Genomic DNA, 19,675 nt, shown 5'->3' with positions numbered 1-19,675 from the left:
AACAGGAGTTGCTTATCAGCCGTCTCCTCAAACACGTTTACCAAGGGACGTGCGGCAAAATGCACAGCTCCATCCCTGTGTGTAAAACAGCACCTCTACTTAAGAACCGTGTTAATCACATTACTTAATTAGTTCACAAATAATCGCTTCTCACTTGTAATCTGAAGCTGGATGTTTTGGCAGCTGAGACAGGGCAATGAATAAAATCCACATGTCTTTAAAGTAAAGCAAAACCTGTTACATCTTCTCTGTCTCTTTCCATTCCTTTCTATCTGTTTTATCTCAGGCTTCTGAGAGTGTCATCTTTTTTCTGTTTACAAACTCAATAATCTGGGTATTTAATTTCTTAATATTTAATGTAATACTTCCCATGGTCTCTTTGGCAAGAAGAGAAAGTATGTGTGATGATTTTTTTTTTTGTTTCCTTCAGGCCTGGCCTAACTCTCATTCAAGCATAGGCACAGGGAAGCACACAAACACACTCTAAACTTTTAAGCATGAAAATGCTTCTTTTGACATCAAAGGCTCTTCAAACACTCAGGAGGTGTTTTTTCTAGTTGGAGCCCAACTTGCAAGTCTCTCCCTTTGTTTCATAGGAGTGTGCTTTTACTTGTCTCTAGTCCCTTATAATTTCTGTATAAATCTTTCCCTCTCTTAATCCTTGCCATCCTTCCTTTTTCCTCACCTCTTTTTCTTCTTCTCCCTTTTCCCTGTCCTTCTCTGGTTCCCCATTTCCTCTACCCTCCTCAGTGTCCCCCAGGAACCCCCTCCCTTGTGCGCCATCCTCTGGGGTGGTTTGAGAGCTCCCTCACCTCCTCCTCCTTGCAGGCATCTGCTGTAGCTTTGCTTCTGTTCCTCCATGACGAGAAGCAGCTCCTGTTCAAGAGGGTGCTTTACAGGTGGATTAGAGCAGACACTCATTTTAAGTGTGTAGGTGCTTTGAATAGTAAATGTTTTGCACATCTGCACCTTTTCAAAGCTGTCCCAATGTGAAGGGGCCCTCTCATCATCTTTGGATTCTGGTTCTTCAGAGTGGTTTTCCTGGTTTTGGCGCTATGTAACTGGGCAACTCTGGGAGACCTGGTGACAAGTTTGTTCAGCTGCAAGCTCTGGAGCAACCCAAAGGAAGTATGGATGAAAAGCCTCCTTCTGGAGGTACATTGGTGTGTAACAGAGTGCTTTTGGCTTTTATGTTTTGCCAGTGGTATTTAAGTTTTCACCTCTGAAGGAAGCAATCTGAGTTGCTGAAATGATTATGCATTCAATTACAGATTTTCCAATATTGCCCTCTTGTTGCTGAAGCAATGCCTTTTATCCTTAAATGTTCTCCATTACTCCCTTTCCTTAAATTAACAGTCTTACTCCAGAGAAAGCCCAAGTCCTTGATACTGTATTTCACATTTTTTCAGGCATCAGTATTATTTATAGTTTAAAACTGTCAAGTTTGGAATTTCTTTCTGCAAGGACATAGGTTAGATTACTGGACATTACTCAGCAACAAATAATGACCTGAGCTCTACATCAGGAGCTTTTCTTTAGGTTTACATTTACTCCTTCTCTTCTAGAGTAACGCAAGAGTGGCAAGAGATTCATGGCTTTTTGCGCACTGAAATTTAGTAAATTTTACTATACAGTGTCTAGATTACGCTTGTCACAACAAGGGTCATCTTGCTGTATACTTCAGAAGTTAACCGTAGAGTCGTAAAGACGACAGAAATATTTTGTGCAGACTTCCTGACACAGGTCTCACATAAAGTCAATTTTAAAAGTGTCACTTGACAGAGGAATAAGAAGACTTCTGCAAGCGCTTGGATTGCAGTCCCGAACTCCAAAAGTGCTGTGTTCCAGAACAGGCACAGGTACAGAAAAAACCCTTGGGTTAGGGGTTGGACCACAAATGAAAATTCGCTTTGGCAAGGTTACGACATATTTCAGTTGGAGTTTCTGGCTTAAGTAGGCCTTTTAATCATACTAATAGTAAAAGTTAGTCAAAAGGGCATTTTTTGAAAGAATATCTGAAGAACGGGGCTTCTCCAAGGGGAAGTTCTGTTCATATTCCACACGTGCAAGTGGCTGCATCTCACCTTTTAAAGTCTCCCGTGGTTAGTATACACCATGGATGTGTAACCTCAAAGCTCCAGGGTCTCGCCTCTCCCAGCTGTGCCTGACCACCGGTTCAAGGGGACCCCGGGCACAGTCCTGCCGCTGCGTCCGGGACGCGGGGACCGGGTGGAGACCGGGCGGGCAGCGGGCTGAGCTCAATGACACCCGGCAGGGAGAAAAGGCGCGACCCCCGCTCTTCTTTCCACCTTTCAACAACGATTAAAGCGTGATTATTTGGGGACACCCGGGGAAAGGCTGGGGGGGGAGGGGGGGCGGGGGAAGAGAATCACCGGGGCTCCGTGTTGTGTCCCGCCGCGCCCGCCAGGGGGCGCCGCGCCGCCAGGGATGGAGCGGCCGGACGGCGGCGGGGACGCGGCCCCGCTCCCGGCCCGCGGGGCAGGCGCTGCTCCCCAGAGGGGCGCGTTGTGCCCACCGACCCTTACCCGGCCGTCCGCCGCCGCCACCCCGGCTCTCCCCTCGGGGCGCCCGTCTCGGCCCGGGCTGAAGGGGCTCCCCCACGCCCCCGCCCGGGGCTTCCCCGGGGGGGGGGTGCTGTCTCCTCCGCCTGCCTCCCGGCAGTGAGCGGCCGCACGGCCCGTCCGGCAGCCTCCGCCAGATGGAGGAGGAGGAGGAAGAGGGAGACGCGGCCAGAGGAAGGCGGGCGGCGAGCCCTGCTGGGTCGGGTTACAGGGAGCCATGGAGGGGCGGTGGGGCGGGCGGGGTCCGCCTGCGGGGCGGCCGCCGTGCCGCGGGCGCCCCCCCGGGGCTCCCCGTCGCTCCCCGCCCCGCGCGGAGGCGCGGCGGGCGGCTCGCCGGGCCGCGCCGGGCCGCGCCGCAGCAGCTGAGCCGCGCCGCGCCGTGCCGTGCCGAGCGGCGGGAGCAGGCAGCTGCCCTCCTCCCGCACCGCACCGCACCTCTCCGCGCCGCTGGCATCGCCGCCGCGCCGCACGGCGGTGGGCAGCGCCGCCCAGGCAGTCCCCGAGGTCGCCGCGGCCCGCCGCCGGGGGCAGCCCCGCCGCTGCCTCTCCGCGCACCCCCGCCGCCCCGATGGCCCCCGCCGCGCCGCCGCCGGCCCCCCCCCGCCGCCGCCAGGCGCGGCGGCCCTAAGGGCGTCGGGGCCCTGCGCTGCCCCGCGGAGGGGAGGCGGAGGCGGCGGCGGCGGCGGCGGGGCGGGGGCGGAGGCGGAGGCGAGGGGGCGGCGGAGCGGCGGCGGAGCGGCGGCGGAGCGGGAGCCGGCGGCGGCGGCGGCGGCGGCGGCGATGGACGAGTCGTCGCTGCTGGACCTGCTGGAGTGCTCCGTGTGCCTGGAGCGGCTGGACACCACGGCCAAGGTGCTGCCGTGCCAGCACACCTTCTGCCGCCGCTGCCTGGAGAGCATCGTCAGCTCCCGCCACGAGCTGCGCTGCCCCGAGTGCCGCATCCTGGTGGGCTGCGGCGTGGACGAGCTGCCCGCCAACATCCTCCTCGTCCGCCTCCTGGACGGCATCCGACAGCGGCCCCGCGCCGCCGGGGGCGCCAGCGGCAGCCCCAGCGCAGCGGCCCCCGCGTACCCCCAGCCCGCCGCCGCCCCCAGCGCCGTCGCCGCCGCCGCTGCCTCGGCCGCCGCCAGCCTGCGGGAGCTGGCGGCCGCCAGCCGCAGCGCCCTGCTGGGAAAGGTGGGTGCCGGACCGGGGGGGGGGGTGTGTGGGGGGGGTGGAGGGCGTGGTGTCCGGGGGAGCGCGGCCGGGGGTGTGCGCGTCCCCGCGGGGCGCCAGGCGGTCCCGGTTTGCCGGCGGGACGTCCCGCGGGGCGGCGGAGGCTGTCCCCCGGCTGGGCACCGCGGCGTGGGCCCCTCCCCGGGCTGGCGGCCGGCGGTTGCTGTTGCCCTCCGTGATGTCAAGATGGGAGGCGAGGGGACGGGGATGTCCTCAAAATACTCCGGGCAGCCCCGGGACCCCCCGCGGGGGGCGGGTACCGGCTGTGTGGCAGCTGCCGCACCGACGGGCCCCCAGGGCAGCAGCTCCCGGTGTAGCAGAGCTGGACGTGGCTCCCGGAGTTAAGAACCACAAAGTGCCTGGAAAGCGCTTGTGTTCGGCGGGTCGGCCTCTGCCGGGTGCCCGTCAGGTGCAGGCAGGGGCTGGCTCCCGCTCTCGTGCTGCCTGCGGGGATAAGTCGCTAGAAATCCCCGACCGGTCCGGTGCCCGGCGCTTTCGTCTCCCGCCCCCGAGTTTTCCCCTCCGCTCCCGGGACGCTGCGTGTGCGGTTAGAGCCACGCGGAGTCGTCCTGACAGCCAGGACGGAGCGGGGCTTGCGGCTGAAGTTTCCCCTCCCAAGGGAACGTAATTTCATTTTTATGTATAAGGTGTGTGATTTATTGAAGGGGAGTGCTGCAACATATGCATTTATTTATTTTAAAACTGCAGTCGAGTGCCCGAGCTTGCTCCCTTTAAAATCAATGGCGAGGGTTTCATTGACTCAGAGGGGACAAGATCAATTCCTCCCAGTGTTCTGTATTATTGTATAATTCAATATGATAAAATTTACTGTAGGACTTCTTTAGGAGACTTTGGAATAGAGATGCGCTGAAGACTATGAACTTCATCTTATTTCTAATGTCATATATAGAGAGCATATATTTAATTGTCTTTGATCTTTCATGAAATCTGCTTGAGCTTTAGTTTAGCATCCAGGCTTTTGATTTGGAAAGGTCAATGCAGAGATTCCTTGTGAAGTTGTATCGCTATGGTAAATGTTTCAATTAATTCATTTCCTATGTTTTATTCTGAGAAAAATGAATAGACCTGTACAGGCATTTTGAAGTTTTGCCTACAGGAAATGATGGCAAATGCCATACATTGTTCTATAAAATTCAGTTTCCGAGTCTGAAGTGAAATATGCTTGGCGGTATTTCTGGAAGGGTAGATCCTTTATTACTGAGCTGTAGACCACAGTGATCTTCAGGTATTTAATAATGATTTGTCAAATTTAAAGAAGAAAAAAAGGCAGTGGGATTCTGCTCTCTGCTTTTTTGCTTATTTGTTTTTCAGCTAAAGTTAAGGTTTCAGCTTTGTCATAGCAGACAACTCCTGTCATCTTGAGTTTCAGCATTACAGAAAGGGAAGTTTACATTCATTTGGTAGTTTTAAAGACGGCATCCTCACGATCTGGTTTGGTGTCCAGAGAGTAGTCTCTTAGAGGAGGCAGGGTCTGTACGGAAGGGTTATTGCACCTGCAGCGTTCGTGCCACGGAAGCAGGCTCTTGCACCCTGATCAAGCTTTTGTGACCATCCAGCAAGAACACAATCTCTGGTTTTCATATCTTTAAATCCTAGTCAAGCTAGGATGTTACAGGAGGGTGTGCATGTAAGGAAATGCTTGATGTGGAAAGTTACTGGAGAGTGATTTTATATGTTAATTCAAATTTTTAGCGAAGTTGAATTTTCATTATTTTACCGTAAATTGGTGGATTTTTAAGAAGTTACTTCCCTAGCTACTATTGCAGATTCATATAGTAAATAAAAATAGATCACGTTCTATCATTTTCTGACTTTGATTGAATACGTGGGCATCTTCAGTTCTGTTGTCTGTTTCTGTGTGGGTTGTTACCCATCTGAATTTGATAGAAAGCAAAGTTACACATGACCTGAGAATCACCTTTTGGCTTTTATGGTTAACAACCGCGATTTTCTTCCCTTTGCTGGGGCTAATGGGTGATGCTAAGGCAGTGGGTGTGCTGGGGCAGAGTGGGTCTGTGAAACTGTTTCCTTGGCCTTTTGACTGACTGCACAATTTTATCCTGGAAATCAATGCAGTGTGCTTGATCCTTACAAGGTTCATTACAGTGAAAGAAAGTCTGAACTAATCTGCTTTTAAAAAAAGCAGCAGGGGAGAATAATCCTCCTTGGAGCTGCTGATACAGCTGATTGCTGAGCTGTCCTGGAGACAAGAGTACAGCACCGCTCTCCGTACTAGACAATAGCTGGTACAAACCAGCCTAGAATTAGGCTTTTTGAGGCTGATACTGAAGAGTAGAATTGCATCCCTTTCAGTCTTACGTTGTTTTTTGACAGCTTAGCTCCCTTGGAGAGAGCCAAAGTGATTCTTTATGATATATAATTTATTTTTTTTTAATTTCAGCAATTGCTGTAGATTTGATGCCTGGGGCTTAAATGCAAATTACACTGTTTTACTAATTAATACCTTTCATTTTAGGTAATGCGGTATATAAAACGGGACATACCATTATAGGCTTTTTTGGTTAGGAAGGAAAATGCTAATTGTGAAATGTAATGGCAGAGAGCCAAGGTGACTTCTATCAGACTTCAGTCTTGCCCAGATCCTTGGGCTGATATGTTAGAATCACACCAGGGATCTGTTTCTCTGAGAGTTTTAATTAACCTTAGAAGACAGAGCAGGGCCAGCTCCCATGTTGCTGTTGCACCTGTGTTTTGCTTCTGCACCTTACACTTCAGGGAAGTCTTCTTTGCATAGATAGTATTTTCTAAAATCAGGGGATGTTGTTTATCACTTTGGCAAAACTCTGGGGGTTTTGTGTTTCTTTATGCAGACTTTGGTCCTTCTTTTCCCATAGTTTATCACAGACTTGGTCTATCCAGAGTGCTGAAACCCAGCATGAGAGGGGCTGGGCTGGGGGTGAATTGGCACTGGGGCTGCTCCTAAAGCTGTCCAAGACGATTCTTCAGAAATACTTCCGAAATACTGTGGGTGCTTTAAGATATGTGGTATACATCTTCGGCATGAAAGCTCTGGAAGTGGTGTCTACCTGCTAATATATACTTGAAAAATATTTGGGATGCTATTGATATACAGTGGTATGTGACCTTTGGTAAGCCAGTTAGTCTCCCAATGCCTCTATTTCAGCCTGTAAAAACACAATAGTCTGTTTTTAAATGGTAAAGAGTATTTTGGGATGTCCACATTAAAGATGCTATGTAAATGTATGATAGTAGACATTATAAAAGGGTCTGACTGCTGGAAAAAAGCACAGTGGAAGAACGAGGGAAAGGATATCCAACAACTGTTAGAGTGCCCCCCCCAGGGGACAAAGCAGAAGGCTAAGAGTGGTTTATAATGGCAGGCGCATTACACGCAAGGTTATAATTTATTGGCTCCTCTGTTTCCATTACCACTGTCGAACCGCCCGGGGAATTCAGGTTCTGTCAAAGTAAATGGCTCCCTTAGATTGTTGAGGAATTATGGTAAATCTGCCTTCTTTACTGAGTGTGAGGTTTGGGGTTTGTTAGGTTTTTTTTAAACAATTATTGTAGTTTTTCACTTAGGATTTTTTCAGTTCTCAAGATCTGACAGCCAGCTAAATGCATGCAAGTCTTTAATAATTTCCTCCCAAACCAGGCGTCTCCCACTCCAGGTGCGGGGCTTATTGCTTGCTTCCTTGCAATACAAACTGAGAACAACATTTGCATGAAAAAGAAACAACCTAGAAAAACAAAACATGTCTCTCCTTTTTCCCAGAAGAGAGAACGTGGATGAAGTGATGGATAGACATGTGGTGCGTTACCAGACGGGGGTATAGGTAACGGTAGAGAGTAAGATGTGCGCATAAGGAAAATGATGTGTCAGCGTGCTTGAGTGAAGTGACGGATGGGCTGCGCTCCCCTGTGTTGCACTGGATGCTTCTCCCACGTATCAGCTTTGCAGAGCTGTTTCACCATTTCAGGTGGAAGGCTGCCATTTGCTAGCCCCGGGGAAAGGTTACTGCCCTTGGCTTCACAGGAGTTTTGCAAGCAGAGGGAACAGTGCTAATTTGCCATCTAGGCTTTTCAGTTGCTCTATAGAAATTCTCCGAAACAGACATTGAGCCGTTATTTTTTTATGAGAGTTGTGCCTCATCCTGCACTGGTTACAGTGGATTGAATGTGGAGTAGACCTTGCAGTAATTTTCTGCTGGCAGGTTTCCTTGTTGGATACATCATCTGTCAGGTGAAGATCCCACCCTGGGTTACGCAAGAGGAAGCGGATGGAGTCTGGCGTTTATATGCATTTATATCCACTGTAAGAAGCAGTGGGTTGTGTAGGGGACACACTTTGTCTTGGGCAGAGGAGACTCTTCAGCTTGGATTTTTAATGATTAGATTTGCACAGACAGAAGTGCCATTCTTGTCAGCAGTGCACATGGACTTACCTTGCTTTTGTTCTTTCTTTCTGAAATATTTGCTTCTGATACAGTAGTTTGACTGGCCAGTGCCTGAACTTTGGCATAAAACCATCCAAATAGGGCTGATACTCCACATGTCAAAGTCTCTGATCTTGAGGATTTTTTTTTTGTCTGGCAGATGGCTAAAAAATGTGTTTCGACACAGGGGATTAACAATCATACTAAAGGGTACTGCAAAAAACAGAGCCAGGAGTATTTTAAATCCCAGCAATTGAAGCTGTCCTCACAGAAGTGAGTGAGCATAGGAGAGGGGATTGCTGAGGGGCTGAGTCAGAAAAATTCATCATTCACTGAGCTCTCACACTTTTCAGAAAACCAGCCATTTGCAGGTGTCATGTCCATTATATTTTCCAGAAATGGAGTGTTTTTCCCTGGTTTTGGATGGTGCTGTTAACTTTCACTTGCAAGCTAGAAAAATGCTTGATGTGACCAAAGGGTGACAGTGTTGACAGTGGACTTTTCCTTCTGGATTGGGATGGCCAGCAGTGGCTCAGTTGCAGTTAGAAGAGTTGTGGGGCTGTGGAGAAGACTGCCCCAAGCCCCAGACCCTCCCTATCAGTTTGTGCCAGTATGGCATGCCTCACTGGGACTCCTCTTGCTGTCAAATGTGAATGCTAAGTTTAATCCCTGCACGTCATCCCTTTGAATGATTCATGACTAACGCCACTAACACTTTGCGTGTGACAGCGTTTGGTGTTCAGTAGCTGGTTACTCAAAAAGAGATGGATAGACCTAAGTTCCCGTGCACATTTTAATTCTGGAAATTTTTGCCCACCTCCCCTAAATCCCTGTGGATTGCTGTTGAGGAGAAGGCTGAGAAGGAAGAGAAAGCGTGGTTATGTCCAGAATGCAGCCATTGACCTTTGGTGAGCTGCATGAACTTTCTGAGCTTCACATTTCCCAGCTGAAAATCTGCCCCAGTAGCACTCACCCACCCTCATGTGCTTCACCATCTTCAGAGGGAAGGTGCCCTACAAATGAAGAGTTATTACTAGAGAGGCTGGGATTAGGGGAGATTAAAAAGCACTGATTGTATACACTGAAGTTATGACAGTTATTTTCTGCTGTTGAGTGGGGTTTGGCAGAGATGCTGCACTTTGTTTGCAGGGAACGTTGGTGCAGGGATGCAGCAATGAAGTCTGTGTATGGGCTGTAACAGCACACTGTATTCCTTGTTTCTAATCTTATCAGTTCATGCTCAGGCAGACTCCTGGTGCTGGCTGGGTGCCCAACAGGTCAGACTGGCTGAAGGCGCTGGCTGTTAATGCCGTGTGCCCGTACTTGCAGGTCAGGAGGAGGCTATGCACGCTCTTTCTAGACAAAGCTGCGTCCATGGGGTCAATAAGCTACCACATAAAGTGCTACAACAGTATTTTATTCATGCCATGGAGGATTTTATGCTCTGGGAAGGTCTTTTCTTACAGTCTAGAGTTATTTTTGTTCACTGACTCATAATTTTAGTTTAATAATCCTATTACAGTTTCAACTTGAAAAGTTTGTCTGGGTACTTCTTGAGTTTTGCACTGTTATATTTAGAATGTCCCCTCTAACTTCACTACTCTGTTCAACATTTCATGCTGTCTCTGTTAAGAAGCACTGCTTATATTTTAGATAAAAAACATAGAATCATGGAATCATAGAATGGTTTGGGTTGGCAGGAATTTTAAAGACCATCTAGTTCCAACCGCCCTGCCATGGGCAGAGACACCTCCCACCAGACCAGGTTGCTCAAAGTCCCATCCAACCTGGCCTTGAACACTGCCAGGGAGGGGGCAGCCACAGCTGCTCTGGGCAAACTGTTCCAGTGCCTCACCACCCTCACAGTGAAGAACTTCTTCCTACTATCTAATCTAAATCACCCCTTTTTCCATTCAAAACTGTTACCCCTCATCCCATCACCACACTCCCTGATCAAGAGTCCCTCCCCACCTTTCGTGTAGGCCCCCTTTAAGCACTGGAAGGCCACTGTAAGTTCTCCCCAGAGCCTTCTCTTCTCCAGGCTGAACAACGCCAACTCTCTCAGCCTGTTCTCACAGGGGAGGTGCTCCAGTCCCCTGATTATCTTCATCTTCATGGCCCTCCTCTGGACCTGCTTGAGCAGGTCCGTGTCTTTCTTAGACTGGGGCTCCACAGCTGCACGTACTACTGCAGGTGGGGTCTCACCAGAGCAGAGTAGAGGGGGAGAATCACCTTCCTCAATATAATTCCCCCTTGCACTTCAGTAACCCACCTGCAATATCTCTAACTATGGGATGCCACTTTTTTTTTTGAGGCTGTAGATCACTCTTTTTTTAGAAGACTTTCCTTAAGCTTTAGAAGGCCAGTTATAACTATATCTGACTCTGATTAATGTCTTTAAGCCTTGCAGCATTGTAATGGCTGACTTCTACTGCACTGGATTCATTCAGTTTTCAGGGACCTGGTGACTTCTGCAGACTAAAATTGTTCAGGATGCACATGGTTTCAGTTTTTCCAGCACTCACTCATCACATATCAAGCTGAATTTTTGCAAGCATTTTCAATGTGGTCTTGTTAAAACCTGATATTTTACAACAGGTTTTCCCAATCTGGGGTAAGCTGTCATGGGAAGAACCCAAGATTAGTTCTAATAGGACATGAGAGCCTGGACAAAGATAAACTACGGGATTTGAGAAAGCTGCATGACCTTGGCCTTGCCCCAGCTCCCACAGCAGCTGTGCTTCTGCAGCTGGGGAGGGAGCAACGGGGAAATGCAGTGCCAGCTGAAAGCTATGTATTTATCCCTAGTCTTGCATCAAACCAAACTGCTCCCAATTACAGAAGCCTCTTGCATGGACCAGACTGGTACTTTGCCTGGAAAGTTACTGTCCTGACCATTATGCAACAGAGAAAGTAAAAAAAAAAAAACAAACTGAACCAACAAACCAATTGAAAAAAAGGAGAGTGAAAAAAAAAAAGAGAAAATATTTCTTTCTAGTGCATTATGCAGATTGGCCTGGGAACAGGTTCTCCCCATTTACCAGCCCCAGATCCTCTTTCTTATGCCAGTTTGGATTCCTCTGACAGCTTGAGCCATGCCTTTTCCTGACAGTTTGGGGCGGCAGGGGGGGTTGCTGATGTGCTAGTTTTACTCGCTTGGCTCCATTACTGTCTTCCTCAGCAGTAATGTTAAACTCGTTACCTCCTTTTTGTGGGAAGTTTTGCTTGTGTTGCTAGAGCATCGCTGAAAAACCTTTAAAATTATTTGAATAGCTTTAAAAAAACCCCACAGTGTGTGCCAAATAATTTAATCTAATTGTGTTTGCATGTAATTTGAACATTTTTATTCGCTTAGAAAGAACAAACATTAATTTAACAATACATGTACATGAGATGCGTCTCAGTTCAGGGGAAGGACAGAAAGAGGGAATATTACTTTTGGTATTAAAAAGACATTTTGTTTTCAAAAGTAGAGAGAAAAATGTAAAACATCTGGAATAAAGAGCACTTTCTGCCCAGCCTTTTAAGCATAACTTCCATCGGCTCCACAGAACTTGCTGTGCAGTGGTTGCTGTTAGCCCGGGTCACCTGTGAGCTCAGGCAATGAGCAGCCTAATATCTGCCCAAAGGAGCTGGTGGGACTGCACCCCTCCTCTGCCCCTCTTCTTGGGGTCACCGGGAAAGCCTGGCATCTGGCACCAGGCTCTCTCCCCTGCATCTGCAGACCAGCTATCGAGGGCTTTAAATAGGGAAAACCACAGCTGGGTTTGTCTCATAACTGGTTTCTGTCACTTGCAAAGCGTGGGTTGGCCCCTGCCGAAGTTGGGCTTCTTGCCCCATGACAGCGGCTGGGATTTTTGGTGTGACCGATCTGTTAACACATGGTTGACCCAAGGGCAGGGGTTTCTGAGGGACACACGTCCTCATGGACGCTGTAAAGCTGTTTCTGTGGCAGGTCTCTATCTTGTCCTGTTTTGGAAACTGGAAGGCTTAGCAGTCTGGTTTGGAGCGCTGGATGCCAGAGGAGGGAAGGCTGTGGGATTCGCTGATTAAAAAAAGAGAGAGATGGGACTGTTTTCTTTCTCCATGGTGATCACATAACATAACTTGACTCGGGGATGCTGAGGAATTTTCATCTGCTCTCAGAGGCAACGGGACAAAGGTGCAAAGCCCTTTCCTGCTCTGCGACATTCAGCCGCATTTCGTTTTGAAGATACTTTAAGGATTTGTGTTAGTGAGGAATTTGTCCCTCCTGTTGGCTGTCAGCTGGAATATGATTTATCAGACAAGTGAAACTCATGCTGTATATGGTTAAGGAGTGCTTTTCTGAGGTATAAATGGTATTTATGGGAAGAGGTTGCTTCTGAGGCGATGATTAGTGTATCTTTCCAGCAACAGGCATGAAAGTGATTATTCAGGCAAGTTAGCATGAATTTTTTTTTCCAAGTTTTTTAAAAGTCTGATCCAAACCAATATGAATTTGGTGTTGCTAATTTTAGAATGGTCTGCTTGCATGAGATAACAAATCCCAGTTTTAGTTTAAAGAGAAAATACTTTAAGAGAAGGCTGGCAAGATTGTTATCAAAATGCTAATGATCACTTCTACAGTCTCAGTTATTTTCAGAGGGAGGACTAGAATAGACACGTCATCTGAATAATATTGATTTTAATATGTATTACTGTCTCATTAAGCTGTTAAAGTCTTTCCCCTTCTGGACAAAGGTTCATTAATCGCTGCAGTTGACGTATCATTAAAATGGGTGTAGGTGCAAGATGGGTAGAGGGAAAGAGAGATCTAAAATGTTGATTGTGCAGTTGTGGATGTCTGTGAGTAAAGATATTGCAGTCCTAACCAAATGAAGGGGACACTGCCGTGTTTGGTGTGCTGCCTCCTGATTGCCTTCTGAGTGACAGCCAAGAAGTCAGCCAAATACAGGCACTATCATATTTACTTTACTAGATGATCATTTCAGTAAATATTATTGAACATGTTTATTTGCAGATTAATTTCAGGCTAATTCCAATCAAAATCTCCTCTGTGAGTTACTAAAAAAGACATGATTTTAGGAGTTTACTTTTTAATTTCTAATTTCATATTGAAACAGCTTTTAGCAGGCTGCCTTTTTATTGGCTGCCTTCTTACATGTTCTGAAATGCTTTTATCGCGGCTTGTATCAGGTTTGCTATATTGTCATCCCTATAAGCAAATCAATGCGTTTTCATTTCCAATAGTAGTAATAATTTATGAATTTTTAATTATTTTAGTGCAGTAAAGTAGAAGGAAGTAGAAGGAAGATATTGTTTTGATTGATTGTGTTTTGATTGACTTCTGTTAACATTTGTTTATCTGTAAATAAGACACATGCGTACAAATATATATGTATGAATGGGTATGTGTAATACATATATCTCCCTGAATGTATAGTTTTTTGACAGAAAAGCCTGCTCCATACATTCTTCTTGAGTCCACATCCAATTCAGTAAATCGTGCAGTATTGTCACCACGTGCTATGCACGGGTGTATGTCGTGTCACGGCGCTGTGGCTGGTCCTGCTGCCTCTCTGGACTTGTGCCCGCAGTGGCCCCCGTGATGAAGGAGTGTGCCTGCTTGAGGGATGATAGGTGTGCACAAATGCAGCCTCCTCTTGCACCCTGACAATACAGATCTGCGCTTGTCGTGGGAGGGGGAGGGATGTCCATCAAGGGGAGCAGGAGTTGGCTGGAGGGGAGGTGGGGGAATGGGTACCAGCCCGCTGTGAGACGCCTGTCCCTTGAGGATGCTGGGGCCCATCGTGACGGGCTCTTCTGGTTCTTGCTGCCGAGCCTCCTTGCGATTTTGTGCTAAAATGTCATGAGATAAGAGACAGAAATAGCACAGGCTTTCCTGGCAGAAGTGTGAGCTGCCGTGTGTCGAGTGGGCAGGATTCATCAGTGCTGGGGCTGCTGCTCCTCGGCAGTTCTACATGGGGAGGGCGCAGTGCCGTGGAAGAGGCAGGCGTGGATGACTCTGTGTTCAGGCCAGAGCCTCTTGTATTTCAGCCAAGAGTTTTCGTGTGAAGAGCCTCGTTCTTTTGCATGCTTCCTTTCTAAAACAAATCATAAAAAAGCCCTTGGAGAATACAGTCATACATACACGTCATAAAATAGAGTAAAATAATAGTTGAGTGCCATGAGATTAATTTTTTTTCGCTTATTCTCTTCTGCTGTGTAGGTAATCATGGTGTTATATTGTAGTGGAAAACATCTGATTATTTATGTTACACAGTCACGCAGCAATGTAAAATCCAAAGTAATCATACCTTTTTAATAATGAAAAATCAGTAAATTATTTTCTAAAAGGAAAGTATGGTAGTTTTGATCTATACTGCAGAAAGGAAACTTTATTTTTTCCTAGCTTGAGTTTTATCAGTTCTTTTGATAAACACAGGACTTCTTTTATATGCAGTCTGTCTTGCTTTTATCTGAGTATATATTTCCATGGTGGTCGTTACTGTTAAAAATAATTTATCACACTTTATAAGGAAGGGCTGTGTAAGTTTCAGCATCTGTAATAATATTGTTCAGCCAGGAAGAGGTCATTTTGAGCTTATTCACAAATAAAAACTGAACAGCCAGTGTTGAATGGCCATCTCCCACTCATCCCAGGCCTTGAAAACAAGGAAGCAAGTAGCTAAGGGGAAGGTCAGTGTCTTCCTCCCTTTCTCTTGCCAGAGATGCAGAGGTGTAGAGTGCCACAGGGCTTTTGCTTTCCACTTTCTCTGCTTCTAATGTTTGTTTCATATGAATTTTATACTGCCGAAATCTCTGTTGCTAAGAATTGTTTTTGCCTATTCTATTTTTTTAAAAATACAAAATACAGCCTTGAATTTGCTGGCTTCTGCAATGTTTAGAGCTGAGAAGATGATCCCTTTCTGCCCCTGAATGAGAGCAGGAAATGGGTTTGGTGCATTGAGTCACCACAGTCCTCCTGGGGACTCGGGGGAGTTTGTCATGCTCTTCAATGCATCTTCTCTCCCAAATGTTTTGCTCACCTTTAAAAACTTGCTAAAAATAGGAACCCCAGAAGCAAACTGCTTTTTTAGTAGCGATAACAGCAGATCCAGGAAAGGATCTGTGTCATTGTCCCCTTCCTGCAGCGCTCCGTTGCCAGTTGAAGACATCCAGCAGGCAGGAGCAGGCAGGAACAGCCCATCCAGGGGGTGGGCTTATGGCTTTCCTGGCCCCCTGTCCTCTCTACATGCATCCTTGCTCTTTAGCAGGCCAGGGCACCTGCCAGCATCAGGACTGCAGGTGCGGGCTCAGGTGTTTGTTGAACCATTAACCTCGCAAATGAACACATCCCTTCTAGACTGTATTTCTGAACTATATTGCATCACCACTCTTTTCTGTGTGGTGGGCACAGAGAGGGACCCACCTTCCCACGTGGATGATGAAATTCACCCGTGATGGTAGTGGTCTGGACCCGGGGAGAGGGGTGTGCTCGGCAGCAGCTAATGACGGGATGACTGTACCATGTTTAGTCATACTGAAAGGCAGCACGGGGCTGTGCAGAACATGGGAGAGGATCACTTTGGATGTATGGTTTCCTGTGGGAGTAGGGCTCGTGCTATAGCTCAGTCTTAAAAATATGAGGGGAGTGTTTAGGGGGAATTTGCCCTGACAGTTTTGTAGGTTGGCATTCAAGTGTAGTCAATAATAAGATTAGTAAGATTTGTAGAGCACAGTGAGCTCTCTTTTTTGAGTCTCTGTTCACCCCTATCTGAGCTCAGGAACCTCTGCCACACCAGGGACATGGCCAACTGTTGCTAATGAGGATCTTCCTCATTGCTACAGCTGAAATGGAGTCAGTGGGCTTGTGCCGTGGCATATTTGTCATTCATTGAATTAAAACTGCCTAGACTGCCCCGGCTTTGACCACTCTTAGAAAACAGCAGCACTGGCAGCTGTTTCCTGCCCATGAACAAAGGAGGAAGATTCAGGGTGCACTGAGGTGACAACAAAAGGGGCACAGTCCGGGGCAGGAGGGGGGATATTCCCAATGGATGATGTTTTTCAACTCTCCATAGTTCTTTGTTTTTCATCAAACAAGTCTTAAAAATTCCAGGAGTTATTCCAGTTATTCTAGCCTTTTTAATGTGTTTTGGCTTTTTGTTATTTTAGTTAGATTTTACACAAAGTAGAAATTTAAATTCCCTCAGCAATACCACTCATGTAGTGCTGAGCAGTTTCTTCACTAGGATGCTGCCCTGTCAGAGGGGCCCTTTCCTGCTTAATTTGATCACTTGAGAATGAATTCCTCTGGTTATGAAAATTGTGATGAAAGTGGGTTTTTTTTAAGGATCTTGGATATAGGAGAAGTATATTTCATTTAATCTTCTCTATAGCTATCATGGGAATACTTTTTGGTTGGAGTACAGGGTTGGAGTGAAAAGAATCTGAGCTCACATTTAAAATGAGAGACTGGGAAACTGGATAGAGTTGAGGTTCCTCAGCTGCTCTGATGCTTTTGATGAACATCTGCTTCCTTGATGAGTCGACTCACGACTTAAAGGTTTTAGATAGTGACGCTGACTCCCCAAAGTGATTCCTTTCCACTGCTGGTCAAATAAATAGAAGCCAAACACAGAGCAAAGACTGAGGTCAGACTGAAGTTATCTCATTAGCACGTAAACCCAGAGCTATTGGCAGTGAGCAGGTAAAGACCAGAGTGAATCTCAGACACGACAGTAAGCGTTACTTCAGATTTTTGTTGGTTTTCCCCCCCTGAAGAGTTTCCTTGGCTGATGAAGCACATTAAAAGCTGCATCTGTAGCAGTATTTCACTTTTTGAAGTCATGTAGCTGCAGACCCAAGAAAGTAATCGTATGTGGAGATCCTGACCGTCGTAGTGTTCAGTATTCTAGATGTTTAGTAGCTTTCTCTGAACTTCAAATAAACACTGTTTTATTTTTTTGTAGCTTTTTCTCTAGTAATTAATGAAGGAAAGTGAGTAATCTGCTACTTGGCACTGCTGCTAGGCACGTGGTAAGAGAGCAAAAGTCTCTTTCTGTAGTAGAAAGGATGAATTGATTTTTTTTACTTCCATCTCCTCTTCCCCTTCAGCCCCCGTAGCTCCAAGGGACTGCAGATTTTGAAGCTAAGAGTGAAATAGCTGTGATGCCCAAGCTGTTCCTAGGGGCATGTGAGAGCCTCGGGGGCCTGTGTAGGACTGTGACTCAGTTTTGGTGGGAGGTGTGAGAAATCACTACCGTAGTAAGTAGCAATATCGTAGCACCTCAGCAGAGCCGTTTTTGAGAGTGTTGCTGGAAGGGAATAGTCTCCTTCCTAGGAAGAAAAACTCAAGGAATGTCATTTGAATAGCTTTGCTTCGTTGGCCTGCTGCAAATATTACTCAGGATAATGGTTTGCACTGATGAGGTTGCTGTATTACTTCACTTTAGGTCTGTCAGGCGTTACTATTTTCTGCTCTGCGTGCCATGAATAGGTTTGCCTTTTCCCTCTTATTTCATGTATTTACTTTCTTTGCACACGCAAGAAGCAAAAGGAGACAGTTTTGCCAGTAAGAAAGGTATCGCAGGGAGGCCGCATCCATGCCACTGTGCTCCCTGTGGGCTTGGGCCATGGAGGGGTTTTGCTGGTTCTCCCTTGGGGTGTGGGGCGATGTGTTGTGTTTTCACTCAGGCTTGATGGGAGGTGACAGCTCAGGAAACCCTCATGGCCCACTCTGTGTCCCTGTGAGGTCCCATGCTGCCAGTGCCCCGTGCTGCTCAGAGCTACCTGGCCAGAAGCAGGTCAGCTGGCCCCATTGCCATTGACCCTGTGACCCCTTGACATTGTCTCTCTGTCCTGTCACCATCACTCGTTGACCCCAGGAGCCCCTCCGCACCGGGTGGCAGACTGCCTGTGGTGTAGAGCTGTTTCTGAGCAACTCCAGACACTCCCTACCCATTTTGCCTGTGAGCTGAAGCAGACGTGGACCATATTAATGGTCAATGTCCAAATGGAGATCAGTAATATGTGGTGTTCCTCAGGGCTCTGTATGGGGACTGGTACTGTTCAGTATCTTTATTAATGACATAGACAGTGGGATTGAGTGCACCTTCAGCAAGCTTGTAGATGACACCTCAAGCTGAGTGGTGTCGTTGATAAGCTTGAGGGAAGGGATGCCATCCAGAGTGACTATGACAGGCTCAAGGAGAGGGCCTGAACCTCATGAAGTTCAACTAGGCCAAGTGCAAGGTCCTTCACCTGGGGCAACCACCACTGTCTCAGTACAGACTGGATTACGAATGGACTGAGAGCAGCCCCCTGGAGAAGCACCTGGGGGTACTGGTGGATGAAAAACTGGACATGAGCAGGTAAGCATGCTTGCAGCCCAGAAAGCCAACCATATCTTTGGCTGCATCGAAAGAAGCATGGCCAGCAGGTCGAGGGAGGTGATTCTGCCTTCTACTCTGCTCTTGTGAGATCCCACGTGAAGTATTGTGTCCAGCTCTGGGGTCCCCTGTACAAGACAGATGTGGACCTGTTAGACTGAGTCCAGAGGAGGGCCATGAAATGGTCAGAGGGGACTGGAACACCTTTCCTATGAAGAAAGGCTGAGAGAGTTGGGGTTGTTCAGCCTGAAGAAAAGAAGGCTCTGGGGAGACCTTATTGTGGCCTTTCAGTACTTAAAGGGGGCGGTAGTGATAGGACAATGGGTAACAGTTTTAAACCAAAAAAGAGTAGATTTAGATTAGATGTAAGGAAGAAATTCTTCACGATGAGGGTGGTAAGACACTAGAACAGGTCGCCCAGAGAAGCTGTGGATGTCCCCTCCCTGGAAGTCTTCAAGGCCAGGTTGGATGGGCATTGGAGCCCATGGCTGGGGGGGCTGGAACTAGATGAACTTTGAAGGTCCCTTCCAACCCAAACCATTCTTGGATTCTGTGACTCTGTGACCAGAGAATGGGCACAGAAAATAGGATATGGCAGGCACAGCTACAAACAGTGAAAAGTAAATATTGTAAAATGCATGTTTATATGTTTTGGGAAGTTACAGTAGTTCAGATTTCTGTTGATTCCTTGAATATCTTGATGCAGTGAAGATGCTATAAGGAAAATGGCATTTTCGTGCCAAAGGGTTTCTTTGGGTATAATGCTTCCAAATTGAATACAGAATTGAATAAATATGGAATCATTCTCTTCTCTTTATTTCATCACAGCCTCGCTGGAGGAATTCTTTTGATTTGCAGACAGGTTTGTAGTGGAAAAATTGTTTGACATCCATAGCAAGTATAGTCTCATCTTTAATGGATTATTTAAATTTCCCAATAGGGATTTTCTGTTTCTGAACAATAATAGTAAATTCTTGAACTTATGTTACAGTTTCCAGTTCTTTAATAAACAGAGTTATCTTTCATTAATGTTTCTTAGCTCCTCAGAATGCTTTATAGAAAA

At 47.3% G+C, this 19,675-nt stretch overlaps 1 protein-coding gene across 1 annotated transcript in view; it reads left to right on the top strand.

Moving 5' to 3' along the window:
- The first annotated feature begins 3,362 nt into the window (after positions 1–3,362).
- Positions 3,363–19,675, top strand: part of SH3RF3 (SH3 domain containing ring finger 3) — a 252,299-nt gene continuing 235,986 nt past the window's right edge. The window contains exon 1 of the mRNA XM_086482122.1: positions 3,363–3,758. Within this exon, the coding sequence (XP_086338248.1) occupies positions 3,363–3,758 (396 nt within the window). The remainder of the gene's footprint in view (positions 3,759–19,675) is intronic.

Source organism: Leptosomus discolor, chromosome 1 (genome assembly GCF_034619465.1).
Source record: "Leptosomus discolor isolate bLepDis1 chromosome 1, bLepDis1.hap2, whole genome shotgun sequence".
NCBI classification, from domain to species: domain Eukaryota; kingdom Metazoa; phylum Chordata; class Aves; order Leptosomiformes; family Leptosomidae; genus Leptosomus; species Leptosomus discolor.
This window is presented reverse-complemented; position numbering and strand designations above follow the sequence as displayed.